The 19,834-nt window shown below is 32.0% G+C and overlaps 1 protein-coding gene across 3 annotated transcripts in view; it reads left to right on the top strand.

The window, feature by feature from the left end:
- Positions 1–19,834, top strand: part of Brinp3 (BMP/retinoic acid inducible neural specific 3) — a 358,134-nt gene that overhangs the window by 289,192 nt on the left and 49,108 nt on the right. For all 3 annotated transcript variants that reach the window (XM_005319679.4, XM_021722543.3, XM_021722542.3), the window contains exon 7: positions 11,153–11,375. In XM_005319679.4, the coding sequence (XP_005319736.1) occupies positions 11,153–11,375 (223 nt within the window). The remainder of the gene's footprint in view (positions 1–11,152; positions 11,376–19,834) is intronic.

Genomic DNA, 19,834 nt, shown 5'->3' with positions numbered 1-19,834 from the left:
TTTCACTCTATCTTTTGACCTTACTTTATCTTACTCCATAATATATTAGCTGATAGTCTTCTAATTCTTTAAGGAATAGGAAAATAAACATAACATGGTTTATGGTCCAAACAGATAAAATAAAAGGAATACAGGGAAAATCAATTTATTTTACTATGTTTCTAAAAGGCTATACTCGGAATCATGAAATATTGTGGCACTCAGAGCTCCAGGAATTAAGCGTTAACTCACAAGTCAGCAATCCAAAGGGAAGATTTCCCCTATTTAAACTGTGGTACAAGACACCTGTGTCTTTGAAATAACTCAGGGCTAGGGATTTGATAGGACAGATTTTTGTTTTCTCCTTGACTCTCACCTTTCATTTCTTTCTTCTTCTTTTCTGACTCAAGTCAGGACTTTTTTGACAGACCTAGATCTTATTTACTTACTTACTTACTTACTTATATGTTTGTTTTTAGCTATACAAATCAAATAGGGCCTCAAGACATGGCCCTGTATTTAAATCCCTAGGGACAATTATCTAATTAGTAAACTCTCAAATTCCTACAGGTTAGACCTTTCTAAATAGCCTACTATTCTTGTGCAATACAATGTGTGTATTGTGCCTCTGGGGCTCACAGCTGTTGTGAGGCCCTAGTCACAGTGGAGTAAATATGTCTTCATTGAAATCAGAGAGATCATCTGATTTCACTTTGGTATCCCAGCCTTCAGAAAACAGTGATTATAATTGCTCATCAGAGATGCTGACGCTCTTTTCACCAGTGAATTTAATGCTTTTTCTCAAATAAAAATGATAAAATTACTGACAATCTATTACAAAATTAGGTCAAATGTAGAATAATTTCAGTAAGCTCTCTGGGTCACGATGGGTGGTGAAACTGGGGCATGGTAAGCCCTGGCTTCACGATGCGATGGTCATCACCTTTTTTGATTAAGATTATTGCAGTGTCTGAAAGCAAGACAAAGATAATACCTGAAAGAAAAAATGTGCAAGGAAAAAATATTCATGCTTTGGATTTTTCTAAGTCAATGTCCACCTATCTGACTTCCAGTTCCCAGGTCCCCACAAATTTCCAATCAGTGTTCTGTATAACTTTAACGTAAAAGATCTGGAGGAATTTAAATTAAATCTTGGGAAAAAAAAGTTTGTCTTGAAGTCATGCAACTATAAGAGAGAAAAGATTCATTTAGCACAGTTTGAAAGTCTCTAACATTTATTCTGTACTTTGAGAAGAAAGTGTATATATTTGAGTTCTTTAAGCAAGCTGTAACTGTTGGTAGCAACAGTCTTTGAATTCTCAGGTGCCTCACTCAGCTCCTGGTCAGCACATGGTCCCTAATACCATTCCTGAAACAAGCACGTCATTCAAGATGAATGCATGTGGTGCTTCTGTGGCCGAAGTTCCACCCTTAATACTCTATGGACTTACAAATCTTTCTGCTCCATTTGGTCCATGCAACCAGTCATACATTCAGCCAATTGTCTTTGGAATCTATTGTCAAAAATAACTTTCAATACCTGTACCTCTATCATCCCAGATATTTTTCTGTATGTAAGAAAAAAAATTTAGCTGACATACATGGATAAATTCATGAAAGGTTTCTGTATAGCACATAAAATCACCAAGAAGGGTAGAGAAACACACTCTTCTCTCTAGTCAGGAAATAGTAAAAAAAAAAAAAAAAAAAAAAAAGAATTTTGGATAAGACTTAGTTAGTGAGGTCATCATTGCTAACTGCAAGGAGTAACAGATTGAAATAAAGACTACCATTGCTGCTATTGCCATTCCCTCCTGAAAGAATGTCTCTAGGCCTCCTCTTCAAACTCTGCGTGGCTACAGCTGACTTCTGTAATTTAGATGATGCACCCACCCTGTGCTGCAAAGGCACTGGGAATATGAGGATCTTTTTTTTTCAGATTCTGTAATAAGGGATAAGCTACATTTAGGTAGTTTTCTCAAATATTTGGGGTAATAAAAAAGGAAACCCAATGTAGGCTAGATTGCTCTGATTGACCTAATGTATTAAAATATTGTAACATAAAGTATGCTGCATCTTTCAGAGAAAAATAAAAGTCAGGAAAAACTTATTTCTAGGCAGCTACTAAAGAATGAGAATCTGTTCCTGATTTATACCCTTGTGTACCCATCGCTTTGTAGCCTCATAAAATTGGCCAGTTCACAAGCTATTGAGCAGTCTTGCCATTTAGTTTATGCAGCATTATAGTATTTTGTCAATTTCATTATAAACTCTCTACCCATGGCTGATAGAATGGCTTGAATAGACACATATCGGTGGCACTGATATACAGCCACTCACAGTTGTATCCGTGATTTACTGTAGAAGCTGGAAAAATTCTAAACTGGTTCAAATCATTCAAATAGTTTCTTAGAAAGGCTTGGAGAAAAGAAGTTTGTAAAAATGTAAATTGGCCAATTCTAGTTAGAATTATAGAGCGGGTCAAGGTTCATATATCAGCAACACTTGCTCAAAGATTGATTGTCATCTTTCTGCCATTCAGGATGCCCATATCGGCTGGGCTGTCTGTCTCAGCTTTTCTTGCTAGATCCTTCTTGCCTCTCACATTCCCACTACTTTCCCCTTTTGACAATTTTATATCTTACTTACATAAGGGCAGTTTTTATGTAGCGTCAAAGTTCTCATTTAATTGATTTACTAGAAAAACCTTTGCCACTAAAAATCAGGAAACTTGTACTATCATCTGTGAAAAGTGTGACTGTGAAAAGGAATAAGAAATAATTTCATTAGAGTGTGTTCAGGTGTGTCAAATAACGTTGAAAGTCAGTGGCAGAAATAGTTTGACCTTTGTCAACTTTATATGTTGGACTTATAAGTCTAGATCTCTTGTAGATTAATAAATAAATAAATAAATAAAAATACACTCAAAGAAGCAGAGCATATCTGACAAGTATTCAAGATAGTAATGCAGTCACTATAAGGAAGTAAACTTGTTAGCTTACTTCTTATAGAATTTTTCCACTAGTGTATGTTATTAACATGTCATTATTTCAAAAATTTATACACACATATAAAAGTAGTAATGATGAGTGGAAGATATCAAATTGGAAATAGCATAAAATCATACATGGCCTTTCTTTCTGCTTAAAAATAAATGTTTGCATGTATTCTTCACATTTTCTACACAGCTTCATTTTCCTTTTATAACTTTCCTGTGTCTGTTTCTTTACAGATTTTTTAGGATATTGTGTATATTTTATTAACACTGTAAAAATAATATTGTTATATATTTATAATAATTAAAAATACTTCTGTATTGCTTTACCCCACACACTGAAAAGATACTTTAATTGTGCCAATATGTTAGTTGATTTAAAACACACACACACACACACACACACATAAAATATGAACCAGTGAGGCTTTATTCTTTTTTAAATATTTTTGTTTTAGTTGCAGTTGGACACAATACCTTTATTTTATTTTTATGTGGTGCTGAGGATCAAACCCAGCTCCCCCCATGTGCTAGGCAAGCACTCTACTGCTGAGGTACAATCCCAGCCCTGAGGTTTTATGCTTGTATTAACAAGTAATTAAATAATGTCAACTAATTTACATTTATTTTTAAAATTTATTTATTAATTTTAATTAGGTATATATGACAGAAGAATGCATTTTGATTGATTTTACACAATTGCAGCACAACTTTTCATTTTTCTGTATATGATGTAGTTCCATACCATATGTGCAATCATACATGTACCTAGGGTAAAGATGTCCATCTCATTCCACCATCTTTCTTGTCCTCATGCCACTGTGTATATATAACAGTCTTTATCCATTCCTCTATTGAAGGACATCTAGGTTGTTTCCACAATTTAGCTATTGTGAATTGAGCTGCTGTAAACATTGATGTGATTGTGTTACTATCATATGTTGATTTTAAGTCCTTTGGGTATAGACTGAGGAATGGGATAGCTGGGTCAAATGGTGGTTCTATTCCAAGTTTTCTAAGGAATCTCCATACTGCTTTCCAGATAGGTTGCAACAATTTGCAGTCTCACCAGCAATGTATGAGTGTGCCTTTTCCCCCTTTATCCTCCCCCAAATTTATTGTTATCCCTATTCTTGATAACTGCCATTTTGATTGGGATGAGATGAAATCTTAGAGTACTTTTGATTTGCATTTCTTAATTAAAGAAATAATAGAGATGTTGATCATTTTTTCACTTATTTGCTGATTGAATATATATCTTCTTCTGAGAAGTGTCTCTTCAGCTTCTTAAATCAATTATTATTATTATTATTATTATTATTATTATTATTATTATTATTTTGGTGGTAAGTTTTTGAGTTCTTTATATATGCTGACATGTGTATGGCAAAATTTGTTCCCAAAATGTAGGCTCTCTCTTCACCTCACTGATTCTTTTTGAGAGAAGAAGCTTTTTTAGTTTGGGTTCATCCCATTTATTAATTCTTGATTTTATTTCTTGTATTTTAGGAATCTTGTTAAGGAAGTCGAGGCCTACTTTTTCCTCTATTAGGAGCAGGATTTCTGGACTAATTCCTAGATCCTTGATCCACTTTCAGTTGAGTTTTGTTGCATAATGAGAGGGATTGATTTTCATTTTGCTGCATATGGATTTTCAGTTCTCCCAGCACCATTTCTTGAAGAGGCTATCTTTTCTCCCATGTATGTTCTTGGCTCCTTTGTCTAATATGAGATAATTGTATTTATGCAGGTTTGTATCTGTGTCTTTTATTCTGTAACATTGGTCTACATGTCTATTTTGGTGCCAACACCATGTCATTTTTGTTATTATAGCATTGTATTATAGTTTAAGGTCTGGTATTGTGATGCCTCTTGCTTCACTCATCTTGCTAAGGATTTCTTTGGCTCTTCTGGGTCTCTTATTTTTCCAAATGAATTTCATGATTGCTTTTGCTATTTCTATACAGAATGACATTGGGATTTTAATTGGAACTGCATTGAATCTGTATAGCGCTTTGGGTAGTATGGTCATTTTGTCAATATTAATTTTGTCTATCCAAGAACATGGGCAATCTTTCCATCTTCTAAGGTCTTCTTTAATTTTTTTCTTTAGTGTTCTGTAGTTTTTATTGTAGAGGTCTTTCACTTCTCTTGTTAGATTGGTTTCCACATATTTTTTGAGGCTACTGTGAATTGGGTAATTTTCCTAATTTCTCTTTCAGAGGACTCATCACTAATGTATAGTAATGCATTTGATTTATGGGTATTGACTTTATATCCTGCTACTTTGCTGAATTCCTTTATTAATTCTAGAAGTTTTCTGGTAGAGTTTTTTGGATGCTCTTAAGTACAGAATAATGTTGTCAGCAAATAATGATAATTTGAGTTCTTCTTTCCCTATCCATATCCCTTTAATTTCTTTTGTCTAATTTCTCTGGCTAGAATTTCAAGGACTATATTGAATACACATGGTGAATGAAGGCATCCCTGTCTGGTTCCAGGTTTTTGAGGGAATGCTTCCAATTTTTCTTCATTTTGAATGATGCTGGCCTTGAGTTTGGCATAGATAGTTTTTACAATGTTGAGCTTTGATCCTGCTATCCCTAGTTCTTCTATTGTTTTGAACATGAAAGGGTGCTGTATTTTGTCAAATGGTTTCTCTGCATCAATTGACATAATCATATGATTTTTATCTTTAAGTCTATTGATGTGATTAATTATATTTATTGATTTCTTTATGTTGAACTAATCTTGCATTCATTCCGTGAGTGAACCCCACTTGATCATAGTGCACAATTTTTTTTAAATATTTTTTTATGTGATTTGCCAGAATTTTATTGATAAGTTTTGCATCAATGTTCATCAGGGATATTGGTCGGAAATTTTCTTTCCTTGATATGTCTCTGCCTGGTTTTGGTATCAGGATGATACTAGATCCATAGAATAAGTTTGGAAGGGTTCCCTCCTTTTCTACTTCATGGAATAACTTGAGGAATATTAATTCTTTTTAGGTCTTGTAGAACTCAGCTGTGAATCCTTCTGGTCTCAGGCTTTTCTTGTTTGGTAGGCTTTTGATGGCATCTTCTATTTTCATGCTTGAAATTGATCTGTTTAAATTGTGTATGTCCTCTTGACTCAGTTTGGGTTGATAGTTTGCCTCTAGAAATTTGTTGGTGTCTTTGAGGTTTTCTATTTTACTAGAATATACATTTTCAAAATACTTTCTAATTGTCTTCTGCATTTCAATAATATAGATCATGGTATTTCCTATTTTTATCACAAATTTTAGTAATTTGAATTTTTTTTCTTTCCTTCTTTTTGTTAGGGTGACTAAGAGTTGGTCAGTTTTATTTATTTTTTCAAAGAACCAGCTTCTTTTTTTGTCAATATTTTGAGTTGTTTATTTAGTTTCAATTTTGTTGATTTCTGCCCTAATTTTAATTTGCCACAGTCTGGCTGGGCAAAGTAAATGGGGGCGGGGGGGCGGGGGTGGGGGGGACTAGCAACTTGTGAAGATTGATACAGCACGAGTGGGAGCCGCTTTATTGCCAGATAGCAAGGGTGTATATACATAATTAAGATAAGCTGTGTTTAATTAGTTATCATAAACTAGATACAGCAATCAACCAATAAGGAATCCTCATCATCTTAATGATTACACACAGCTTAACTTAATTGACATAATCTAGACACAGCAGTCAGTCATTAAGGAATCTCTATTATCTTAATGGCTCACTGGCGTTACTTCTCAAACTATTCCCTCTGGCAAAGTGCCAGGCGCCATCCTGACTTGTTTACGGACCCTAACATTAATTGTTATGGGAAGAACTCTCAGCTTACAGCCAGCAGCTAGCAGCTCAAGGAGTTATGAAGACCAATGCTTATACAGGGCTTACGGGCACACCTGCAGGATGGGGTGCTCTGCTCTGGTGAGCCTTTGAGGTAAAACCACCTCCTCAGTGATTGACCTCAATGTTGCTAGGCAACTGAGAGGCAAGAGCCTCAGGGTCTGAGCTGCCTTAATTTAAGGACCCCTTTCATAGGAGTAAAGACCCTTCCTGACAGCCTTCCACTATGTGGCAGATTTTAGAGCTTCCTCATAGTGCAGTTACATTGATCATAAGATGATTGGTTTCTAAATGTTAGGTAACCTGCTTGCTTATGTATGATTGGAGGATGAGCCCTATATCAGTTGTAACCTCTTCCATAATAAATGAGCTGGCTGGAGGTCTGCCACCTGCCTGCTCTCACCAGCTCCTGGTGTCTGTGTCTTGACTCCGGGTCCCTGCCCCAGGGACATTTGGTGTTCTTTAAACCTCTTGTATTTAGTTTTCCAATTCATTCCTCATGTTTGTAAATTTTCTAATATTATTTCATTGAAGAGATTTGTGTGTTCCTTTGGTTTGAATCTCTGTGCTTTCCTCTATTCCCATAAATCTTATATTTGGTCTTTTGATGTTATCCCATAATTCTTGGATGTTCTTTTCATGGTTTCTTACCATCTTCACTGTGTGGTAAACTTTATTTTCAAGATTGTATATTTGTCTTCATTATCTGATGTTCTGTCTTCCAAGTGATCTAGTCTGTTGGTGATGCTTTCTATTGGATTTTTTATTTCATTTTTGTTTCCTTCATTTCCAGGATTTCTGAATTGCTTTTTTTTTTTTTAAGAATCTTTTTCTTGAAGTAATCTTTTGCTACTTGCATTTGTTCCCTTATCTCTTTGTTGGTGTTATCAATGGTTGTCCATATGTGCTCTCTTATCTCTTTATTGGACTGATCAGTTTTTGCCTGTATTTGCTCACTTAGGTCATTCTTTAATTTGTGGACCATTTTAATTGTGAATATTCTGAACTCCTTCTCTAACATTTCATCAACTGCCCTGTCCATGGATTCTATTATTGTAGTATCTTGGTTTGTTTGGGGCACTTTCCTCCCTTGGTTTTTCATATTTTCTATATGTCTTCCTTTCTTGCAGTGCAGATCTGAGGTAATACAGTTTCTAACCTATAATTTTATGGTGTCCCTGCAAATCACCTGTACCTCACCTTGTGTTTGCCTTCTAGACCCTGGTCAATGACCCAGGATAAATGCTACTGCAAGTAAAGGTGGTAGTGGCAATAGTGGAGGTAACTCGAGATATCAGTGGCAGTGTCCCAAGGCGGATGCAACCCCTTTCAGAGATGGGGCTGAAAGGCTGGGCTGTCTGTTCTGAGATGCAGCTCCCTCCAGGCTGTATCTATTGTCCTGAGGTGGAGGTTACTGCATGGGGAGGGCTATGGTGATGGCTACAGTGTCCCAAGATGGAGGTGAGTTAGGCCTCAGCTCTGGCATGTGACAGCTGGTTGGCGGGGTTGGTCCTGGGCCTAACCTTGGCCTAGCCTCCTGCATAGGTCAGCGGGATGGTCCTTAGCTGGGGCCTGGGCCTAGACCTTATTTACATTTCTTAAACATAACATGTATATAGTGTGCTGAAAATTCAATATTATTTGGGGTGAGTTTTTATATTTATTTGCAACATCTATTTGAATTTAATTGATAACACATTGAAGTGAATTAATAAAAATCATTAAAACACAAATTTCCTCCTTCCATCCCTCCTATCCATAGGCCTACTTTTCAATGTCAGCAGCTTCTGTTTGGGTGGAATTATAACTGAAGAAATTATTTTTAAATAACAAATTTTCCTGATTACTCAAGTTTTCAGGAAATAAATTAAAAGCTCTCAAAACTCTGGAAATTTTAAGATGTCTAAGTGCTTTAAAACATTTTGAAAAAATGTTTTAAAGTAATTTTACAGATTCTGAACATTTTAAGATACACAATCAATTCTATGGGTTAATGTTTTGATGTATAAGCAGAAATACTCATCAGAATATGTATTCATAGCTGATCCTTTCACACCCTAACAATGTTTATTTTTCTGCTTTCAGACATTTAATTCAACTATAAGCCATGACAATAAAGAGCATAATGGTATAAATACATGAAATTGTTATATAAACATTGTAGTTTTAATAAAACTTTTTGCTGACATTAAAATTCTGAAACCGAGGATTATCTGTATTCTGCATATGAAATTCTCTAATAAAATTTGCATGAAGGATTATTGGAGAGATAATTGAGTTAATATTTAAAGCACCTTTTTAAAGTACCTTCCTTAGCTAGAACTCATAATAGCAGAGAGAGAAATTCAAAATTAACAGATGAAATTACACAGCAAGTGATAACTAGTGCTTTTATCAAGGAAATGGGATGAAAAGCAACCCATTCCTATTTAGCTGTTTTTAAAACACTTCATCTTAATGGAGAAACACTAGAAGTCTAGAGAGTTAAACCTTATGTCTAAGTAGTCATTTGTAATTTATGGGAAAGTTGTCACCTAACCTATTTCTCTGTGCCCCCAAAGAATTCATTAATATAATATATTTCCCTGTGTTTTATTTTTTGCTTCATGCAAATTAGTTTCAAGGAGACAGAGACTGACTATAAATTTCTACCAGCATAGAGTTTTACTAGCATATTACTGTCATTGTTTCTGTTTTGTTTCTCTGTAGTCCTCAAAACTATGCTGTGCAAAAAATACTCAATTGACACACACTTAACAAGTATTTCTAGAATAACGTCTCTAATAAAATACATACAAATTTAGTTTTTCTTGGTGACTTTTACATAATTTTGACATTTCTCTTTTATAAATTCATCTCTACACCCCCCAAAATATGGCTGGTCATTCTTGTTTTTCATTTTAAGTGCAAATAGTACTCTATCTTCTACATAGCTGCAGAAATTACTATATGATAAAATATTAACTGTAACCTCAAATTATTGTATTTTGTCTTTGTGCTGATACATATCATTGATCTATACAATAGAAATTCTAATGTGTCTTTCAAATTTGTAAACTTTAAATATACATTTTATTAATTTCCAAAAGTAGCTAAAACATATCCACAGGAATAATTTTCAAGATTCTATTGACTTCTGAGTAGAATGAATTTCAGACACTAAAGATATTATTTTAACACTTGAATATATGGCATATCATTAATTAGTCATTTTTTAAAGTAAGATTAAAGGTTTATCCATACTTGCTGTCATAGTCTGAAACATCTGTATGTTCTGTTCACAACAGGTGTTCAATAAATGTTTTGGGTGACTGTCAGTAGTGACTCTTAATGACTTCATAATGAAGTAATTATTCAAGTGTCATGTTAAAGTCCTATTTCATAGAAAGTTTTGTATATAGAAAATTATAACTTTTTGTGTTTGGTTTATTTCATCTCTGGTTTATTTCAAAGTTTATCTCTGTTTAAGCATCTACCATAACTTCATTATTATGGCTGAATAAAATTCTCTTGTATATATTTATCACGTTTTATGTATTCATTCAACTGTTAATGGACAGTTTTGTTGTTTCCATGTTTTGACTATTGCCTTGATTTATCTTCTGTGTTGAGATTACTAATAGGTCTTTTAGACTATTTATTTATTTTAGCATAGCATCAACTTTTAATTTTATTATTGATTAATTAAGCATTTGAAAATAAAGCTATTTCAGGTATGATAATTATTGATACAAAAATAAAAGCTAATATTGGAGATTTTAAATTCCCTTAATTTTTTTTTTACTCTTCAGGATACACTTTTATTTTAAATTAAATGCCATGACATTTTGGAACATGGTCAGTTACAGAGAACAGATGCCTAGCTGAAAGTTATAATTTTCTATATACAAAACTTTCTCTCCTTAAACATTTATTAAATTATTAATGATTTTCTGTATTTTCTATATTTTTATACTGACTTAGTGAACACTTCTTAATATATAAATATAAAATGCTTAAGAGAATTATTTACACTAATTCTGGAAATGAAAGTTAGATTTAATCTACAATGCATTGGAGAAACACTATCAAAAGGAGAATATAGAAAATTTAAGTTAAACTTTCTGTCTAAACTGTTTAATTATTTCATAAATTATTCTAACTTTCTTCCACACAATTTCTATTTTATGGAAATCAAAAGGAAAACAATTCCAAAACACCTAAATATCTCATCTTCTACTAATCTGTTACCTATACATGGTGGATTGTATTTATTTGTTTTCAATTTTCATATTATACGTGTTTGGAAATGTTTCATAATCAAAATGTTGAATTTTAACATTTTTTTCAGATGAATTCAAGTTCTTCATGAAAAGGCTACCCATGAATTATTTCCTCAACACATCAACTATAATGCATTTGTGGACAATGGATTCTAATTTTCAGCGCCGCTATGAGCAACTGGAGAACAGCATGAAACAACTTTTCCTCAAGGCACAGAAAATTGTACACAAGCTCTTTAGCCTTAGCAAGAGGTGTCATAAACAACCCCTCATCAGCCTGCCGAGACAAAGGTAAGACCTGGCAATGTAGACAACTGAAGGTATTGTTTCCACAGATTTCTCTTTATTTTTGTGAATGTAGTTGTTATAAGTTATTTATTATCATTAGATAGAGATAATTTGAAAACAGCATATTCTCTTAAGTGCCCAAATAATAAATTGCAGTAATTTTCCAAAGAAATAGTACAAGGGGAACACATATGCTAATTCTCCTCTGCTTTTTTTTTTCTTTTTCTATCATAATCAAGAAATCATTCTTACTCCATGAGGTAGTCAACTAACTGGAATAGAAAAACACAAAGCTCTAGAGTTAAATTGTAGCATACAGAGTAAGCAGGGGTACAAAATGAAATTCTTTATATAATTTTCAACTAAAATAATTCAAGGTTTAGTTTTTATGATCAGTATTTAAAAAACCATGAATATCATTCTACAGCAACTTCTAAGAATTACTGTGAATGTTGCTAACATTACATATGAATAATGAGAGACTATTAAAATATTTATATCTGATCTGATTTGAGAAAACACGTTTTAGATTTGTGACTTTAAGATCTACTGAAAAGTGAGTGTAATAAAAAGTCGTACCTTATCTATTGGAGGTCTAGTTAAAAAATTCATGAATGACAAAAGCTACAGAAAAAACAAAGAAGATTATTACAAAATGATACATTTGTATCAGTATCTTGCTTTATAACCGTAGAATTTTAATATGATGTTCAAATCATTGAAATTTATTTCAGTGAAAATAAAACAGATTAATATCCATTAAAATTTTTAATTTAAAAATAACTCATTTGAATTTTTATTGTTTCATTGGAATTTTAATATATTCAGAATTTGTGCAGTCACCTCCATAATCTAAGTGGAGTATGTCTTCCTTATCCCCCACCCCTAAACTAATTATCAACTAGAAATTGCTGCTCATAATCCCCAATCTATTCCTAGGCTATAGATTTGCATAATTCGACATTTGTCTCCATAGATTTGCCTACTCTAAACATTTTATTTAATGGGATCATGCAATATGTAGTCTTTTGTAATTGGCTTCTTTCACTTGTCATACTGCTTGCAGGTACATCAATGCCATAACATCAGTAGTGTGCATGTTTACCCATTCATCATTTGATGGTCATTTCAGTTGCTCTTAAAAGTACTATGAATAATGTTTCTAATGTTTCTGTGAACGTTAGTGTACATTCTTTGTGGACATGTGTTTTCTATTCCCTTTGGTATATTCTGAAGTAGGGATTGCTGAGTCAGACGGTAATCCATATTTAAAGATTTTTAGGAGCTACCAAACTGTTTTACAAAATGGCTGCACCATTTTATATTTCTACCAGTCATCTTCACTAACATTATTTTCTGTCTTTTTGATTATAGTCATCCAAGTGGTTGTGAAGTGGCATCTTGTGGGTTTGATTTACATTTGAGTTTTGACTAACAGTGTTGAACATCTTTTCATGTGCTTATTGTACATTGAACAGATGTCTATTCTAAGCCTTCATCTACTTCTACATTGTTTATTACTGAGTCCATGAATATTCCATATATAGTTAATGCCAGTCTGTAAACAGTAGTTATGTGATATACAAATATACCCTTCCATTCTCTTCCATTTTCCTGGTCAGATATGTGTCTCCCACCACCACCACCACACATACACTGTCAATCAGACTTTTGCCAAATTTCTTGATATTTTCAAAGAACTTTTAATTTTTTTATATTTTTGTCTCTTGACTTTTTCATTCCAATCATTTATTCATTCTTTTTTTTAATATGTTTTTTTTTCTCTGTTTTCTTAGAGTGAAAAGCTAGGTTATTAATTTGGAAAGATTCATCTTTTTTAATGCAGGCTTTACAGCAATAAATTTTCCTCAAAGGACTGCTATAGTTTTGTTATTTTATGCATCTCATAAGTATTTTTAAATTTTCTTTATGAATAAGACATTTCAGTATGTCTATGTATGCCCTTGGGAACATTTTCTATTTAGGAATTGTAGCTAGAGGATGACACTGCTATTTGATTATTGTGAACTTATTGCTTTATGTGAGTTAAAAGTAGATTTAAAATTACTGAAATAGATAATTTTAACACAAATAGGAAATGTAAGACAAGTGGACTAGAAAATAAATTGATAAGTCTGGTTATAAACATGCTGACTTTAGGGTTTTATTTAGCAAATTTAATTGAAACTGAATATATACATGTAAATATATATCTATCTGTCTATCAATCTGTGTAGCTATTTGAAACACAGGAAAGATTTGAAAAAGTGAGGTGACAATCCCAGTGCATACAAATGAAGGAAATCTGAGTATAATACCATAGTAAATAGGTAGATGGCATCTTCAGACGTACATAAGGAGTGAATAGAGAAACAAATTACAAAAAAAAAAAAATAAGGGAAAGTATATCATAGAAGTAACATTAATTTTTAAATGGAAATACAAATATGCTGTAACTATGCAGAATTTTAAAGGAAAATATAGGAAACTGATACCAAATATAAGTTGGGTACATACAAAATAAATAATTTAGATGAGATAAAGATGTATTATTTGGAGCAGAATTTAATAGAGTATAGAGAAATCTCTATTTTCCAAAACTTTTAAAGTTTAAAAGATAGCCACAGCCATTTCTTGACTTTCTTTTTTAAATATTTTGCAAAACTCCTATGTTGACTGTCACTGATCACACACACAAAACAATGTCAACTTCTTTCTGTATGTACAATTTTACTTAATTTGAGTATTTTTCTATTAGTTTCTTTTTTACTACCAATATGAGATTTTGTTTCTGTTTATTGTGGGGTTTTTTTTCAATCTTAATAGAATAAAATGAAATGGCAAGAGGAATACAAAATATATGTACTAGCTTAGTGGAGTAAAGTATAAAAAGGAGGTTGAATATTTGCAGGGTAGGTTTTTAGAAATATTTGAAAGAGAAGCAAATGAATAATACCAATAATTCGCTTGCATTGGAAATTCTACTTTTTATCCTGTATTAATGGAATTTTTTCTCGGTCTTTCTCTGAAACTCTTCCCATCCTAAGCATGTTCTATTTTTGATATTCAAAAATATTCAAAAATATTAAATATTAAAATATGAACATTAAATTAAAAATATTTAAAAATCAGCATAAACAAAATGAGACTCACAAAGTAAATTTTCACTATTAAGATGGTTTCTATACACTTTGTGGACAGGATAAAATCACCCCTTGTAATGCAGAGTGTAGTTCTTCCTTTTAAATAAAACTTGACACTCATATTAAGCAATACTCACTGTTGCTCTCAGGTATTCGTGTGCACAACATGTCTTCATACTTGAGTAAACTGAAGCCTTGATAATCTGATTTCCTGGAATAAGTTATTTTTGTTGCTATTCTAAAACATTTCAGATAAGTAATAACATTATCTCGATAATATTAACTCAACTACACCAATCCATATTATAAGAGGGCAGCAAGAATCCATATATATTTTACGTTTAATAATGTGTTAGTAAAGGTTTATCAACCAGCTTTCTAAGAGAGCAAACCTCTGATTTATAGTATTTTCTCTATTGGATGGTATAAAATTTCTCATCATGGTCAATTTTAAGTTACTGAAATGCTGTCACTGAACAGAGTTGCATGTTAGACATACAAAATAGGCTCACCTGAGCCAGTATATTAATACCACAGTAAGCAACTAAAAATGGTTTAAAACCATTAAAAATATTTGAATGCAGCTATATCTTCTTCATTAACAAAGAAAAGTTATGTATTGAAATTCTCTAACATCACAGACAAGAATGAATTCTGTTCTCACCTAAGAGCCATGTCACACACTCTCTATATGTGCTCTAAAACAGAGGTTAACAAATGGATACACGAGCCAAATCTGAATCTAAAACTTGTTTCTGTATCAACCTGCATCAACCTGCATGATTGTTTTTTCATATTTTAAGTCACAGAAAAAAAAAATAAAAGGAATAATAATATTTTTTGTTGATGAAAATTATAAGTTCAAATTTGAATGCATGTAAATAAAACAACCACCACTCTATGTTTACATGTTGTCTGTGGACAGTTACACACTATAATATCTAGAAGTTGCCACAGAAAGATGATATAGTCCTTCAGGCCTACAACATTTGCTTTCTTGGTCTCTAAAGAAAGAGTCTACCAATGCCTGCTCTACTATATTATGTACTCTATCATTTAAAAATATGTTCATGAGTATTCATATATCATTGATGTATTTTAAATTATAAATGTATTTTATATCAAAAACAGAATATTTTAAGAGTTTTAATTCTCCATCCATATGGAAACCTCATACAACCAGATTGTTCAATTCTGAATCCTGAGTATTATGGCAGTGATACCAAGTATTTTATTAACAATTTCTCTCTCTCTTTTTCTCTCTGTGTGTTTGTGTGTGTGTGTGTATATATACACACACATAACTTTTATAGGAATGCTCTAAAATTCCATTATGTCAACCTGAGTTTTATTCAATAGGCAGTTGTGATCGATATTTAAATACAGAATGAATTATTTAGTAGATCTCAAAGTTTTGGGCTTCATGATCCTTTCATAGCCCTAAAAAATTATTGAGCAATCTAATAAGTTTTGTGTATGGGATTTGTTGGATAGATATATGGATAGTACACACACATATTTATATTTACATGTATCATAACAAAAATTAAAGCTCAGAGATATTTAAACATGTATCTATTAATAAAATTAAAATAACAATATTAGGTTCATTATTTCTTGACATATTTAATACAAAAAGCTGATTTTTGCACGTTTCCTTGATAATTTGCTGGTGATGAATTCTCATAGCTACTTCTGAATGCAATCATTGCAATCTGAAGTTTGTAGCCTAATATAAGTTTATTGTTGGAGAGGTGAGTATTATAATAGTTTTTTTTAGATAATTGTGAATAATATTATTTGATACTATACTGAAATTCAACAGGTATAAGTTGTGGTATAAAATATAAACTACACACAACATTTTGAAATCAGTTTCATTAAACTTGTTGGTCTACCTTGTTCTTTGGATGGATCATCTACTATCAAACAAAAGCACACACTAGTAATTTGAGAGATATTTGTCCCCTTAGTTATGAAAATATTGCAAATGATGACACTCATTATTATACAATGACAAAAGATCTCATCCTTCAGTAACATCACTGAAAATATGAGAATAGTTTGTCTACCTAAGAAAGCTGTCAGGCTCATAATGGCAGACACAAATTTTTCTTTTTTTTTTTCACTTGAAAGCTAGAATTTATTGTTGACTTTAAATATGTCAGTTGATTTTTCTTGAAGTGATTATTATTATAACTTTAATACTAAATGTGCAATAAATTAGAGTTTGAATAATCACAGTTGTTCTGTTAAATTATGTCACACAAAATTAAAAATTGGTTTGCCATGGGAAAATGGCTATTTAAGCTTGTAACAAACAATTGCACAAGTGCTTTTCTTCAAGGGAACTACTATAGTTCTCTCTGTGGCACAGGTATCTTCTTTATATGTTTTATTTTGGCATATAGATTTGTGACAAAGATTGAGATAGACTAATCTTAATTGTTACCAATTAATAATTGATAAATTAGTAATTTATCAATTATTAAGAAGTTATCAAGAAAATTCTCTAATTATGAAACTTTCTTTATATTTTATGTGTATGCTTCCAAAAGATGTACTTAATAGTGCAGTTTGATATAATTTCCTCCCTCCAACACTAGTTTACTCACTATTGCTTTTGGAACAATAAATGCAAATGTCAACATGATATAAAAGAAAAATAACATCTTGTTTTTTATATGAAAATAATTTTTGCCTTGTGCCTTCCTACTAGGATCTTGTCTCCCTTCTGCACTTTCCACCCACCTAAACAAATAGACGTTATTTATTCTTTGAGAATGATGCTTTACATCAATCTCATCTCCTTGTAAGGACTTAATGAATCTAGATGATAAATCATTCTTCCTCTTCATCCTTCTCTATTTTAATAAAACAATCCTAATTCTATTTGGGTATATGCTTCATCATGCTTGTAGAATTCATTTGCACCTAGAATCCATACATGTCTAATTCTATTGAATTGGACGTTATGAAAGGGAATTATTAAAGTTTTAAATTGGGTCCTTCAAAGATTTAGAATCCATTTCATCTCCCTTCTTTCCTTGCCTACATGAAATACAAATATGATGGCTGGAACTGAAACTTATGATGTGAAGAAAAACCTTAATAATGTTAATGCCCATTTCCTTGAAGCCATTGTATTAGTTCCACATTGTTTATGTTTGTACTGTTATTTCAGAGAAGAATAAAATTTCATTTTGTCTAGGTCACTGTTATTTGGCTTATATTACTGCAGCCAAACTTGCATTCTAACTATTAAAGTGGCCTTACAGAATGGCCTCTAAATTCTTTAATATTACAGAGTCTGTAATTTAATTAAAATAACATTTATATATTAAAATAAGGAGCTTCTGCTGAGAGCAATTTTATAAGAAACTGCATGAAGAAGCTAAGACATTAATTTTCCTTAGACTTATATGTTACAAAATAATATTTAATTTTTTTTAGTTCTAGCCACTCCATGATGATTCACAGGCATATTCTAAAGAATGAACAATAAATTTGAAGACTTTAATATTTAGATATTTTCAGCTTGTTATTGAGAAATTTAAATTATACAGTGATGATAAAGTACCTAGTACAATACAAAAGTCTTAAATAATTACTATTTCCAAAAGAAAATTCCATTTCTTATATATAAATAATTTTTCATGCATTATTGACTTTTCTGCAACAAGTTTTCTATGAGTTTCATACTCAATATTTGTAACAAAAATAATGGCGTAAGAGCTATAAGAAACATACTGTTTCATGTACAGAATGTCATAGAAGACTGGATTCTAATTCCAAGAGGATAAACTTTCCTAGGAGAGCAGAAAAAAAAATTAGTGATTTACTCTATCCTTGGTACTTCTAAATAAATTTTAAAGTAGGTAAAATTTGTTCTTTTATTTATGGCACTTCTTGGCATTCAGTTTCTGGTATAGCTTAAACTTTAAAACCAAGGCCTTAAAATGGGCTTAGCTCTTCTATATAATATTCCTACTTTTACCTTCTATTCCATAATCCTTTCATGATCTTTTACTTTATTAGCTATTTGATAGCTATTAGCTAAAATTCTCTTAGTTCATATTCAAGTATAAAACCTATTCATAATTTTAAAATACATTATGTGTTAACCATAACAGTCATTAATATGAGGACTTTCAGGCAAAGTAAAAAATAATAAAATGAAATGAAGGTATGTGGGCTTATAGTACGTTTTTTTGTTCTTTCACTTTTGTTCATGGATAAAAGATTATGTATAGCAACCAAATAATTTGCCTCCTTACTATTTTGTGCAATAAACCCTGTCTAGAGCCCACAATACAAGTTCTTGCTTGGAAATTCTGTGATCTAGTCTGTATGCATGTGTGTGTGCATGCCCATGCACAGGCATAATAGTATAAAATGACAAATCATCATCTCATTATATATAAATAGTAACCTCACAGCATTGTCTTATTTTTTCTTCAAATTCATTCATTCTGTCATCTTAGGAAAAGGAAGCTAAGAGCCCAAAAGGAATAGTTTTGAACATAATACATTTTCCAAATAAGAGAGATATTTTTTTGTATTCACATGGTTAGTTATGTAAATGTCATTTCAACACTTCCTGCCATGTCTTCTTCATACTAAACAGTCTTCTAAGATTCAGTGTCACATCCAAATGCTCCCCACTCCCATAAGTTAAAGGAGTAGCTTGCCAAACTAATCAGATTTGATTTGTAGGAGAAAAATTGAGGACAGAAACAATACAGACATCTCCAGACTACTTTCCTAATATTCACACTTACTTCATTGAAAGAAACAAATGTATATTTATGATAATCTTAGAAATGAAGTTTATAATGATTGAGGCTAAGAACTCCCCCTTTTCCATGATATTTAAAGTGAGAAACACTTGTTTGAACACCCAGAATTACTTTCTTTTTGTCAGTGACGACAGGGCTGCAAATGAGGGTTCTATAATCAATCTTAACTTTTCTTCATTAAGAATTTATGATTTTCCTTCATTATATTCCACTAAATGACTTGGAAAATATGAATGCCTGTTTTTAAGTACATAAATGCATACTGAATTAATCAGTTTGCATTGCTATAACCAAAAAGCCACACAAGAATAACTTAGAGGAGGAAAAGTTTATTTGGGCTCATGGTTAGCTGATTGACTACTGTGGGCCCAAGTTAAGGCAGAACATATGGCAGAAGGACATGGTGAATGAAAGCTGGTCACTTCATGGCAGACAGAAACTTACCTGTTGGGGATAAAATATAAAAACCAAAAATATGCCCCCAAAGATCTAGTCACACATTACCTGCAAACAGTTATCA

This window comes from Ictidomys tridecemlineatus, chromosome 10 (assembly GCF_052094955.1).
Source record: "Ictidomys tridecemlineatus isolate mIctTri1 chromosome 10, mIctTri1.hap1, whole genome shotgun sequence".
NCBI lineage: Eukaryota > Metazoa > Chordata > Mammalia > Rodentia > Sciuridae > Ictidomys > Ictidomys tridecemlineatus.
Note: the sequence above shows the minus strand (reverse complement) of the source record. Positions and strands in the feature narration are given on the sequence as shown.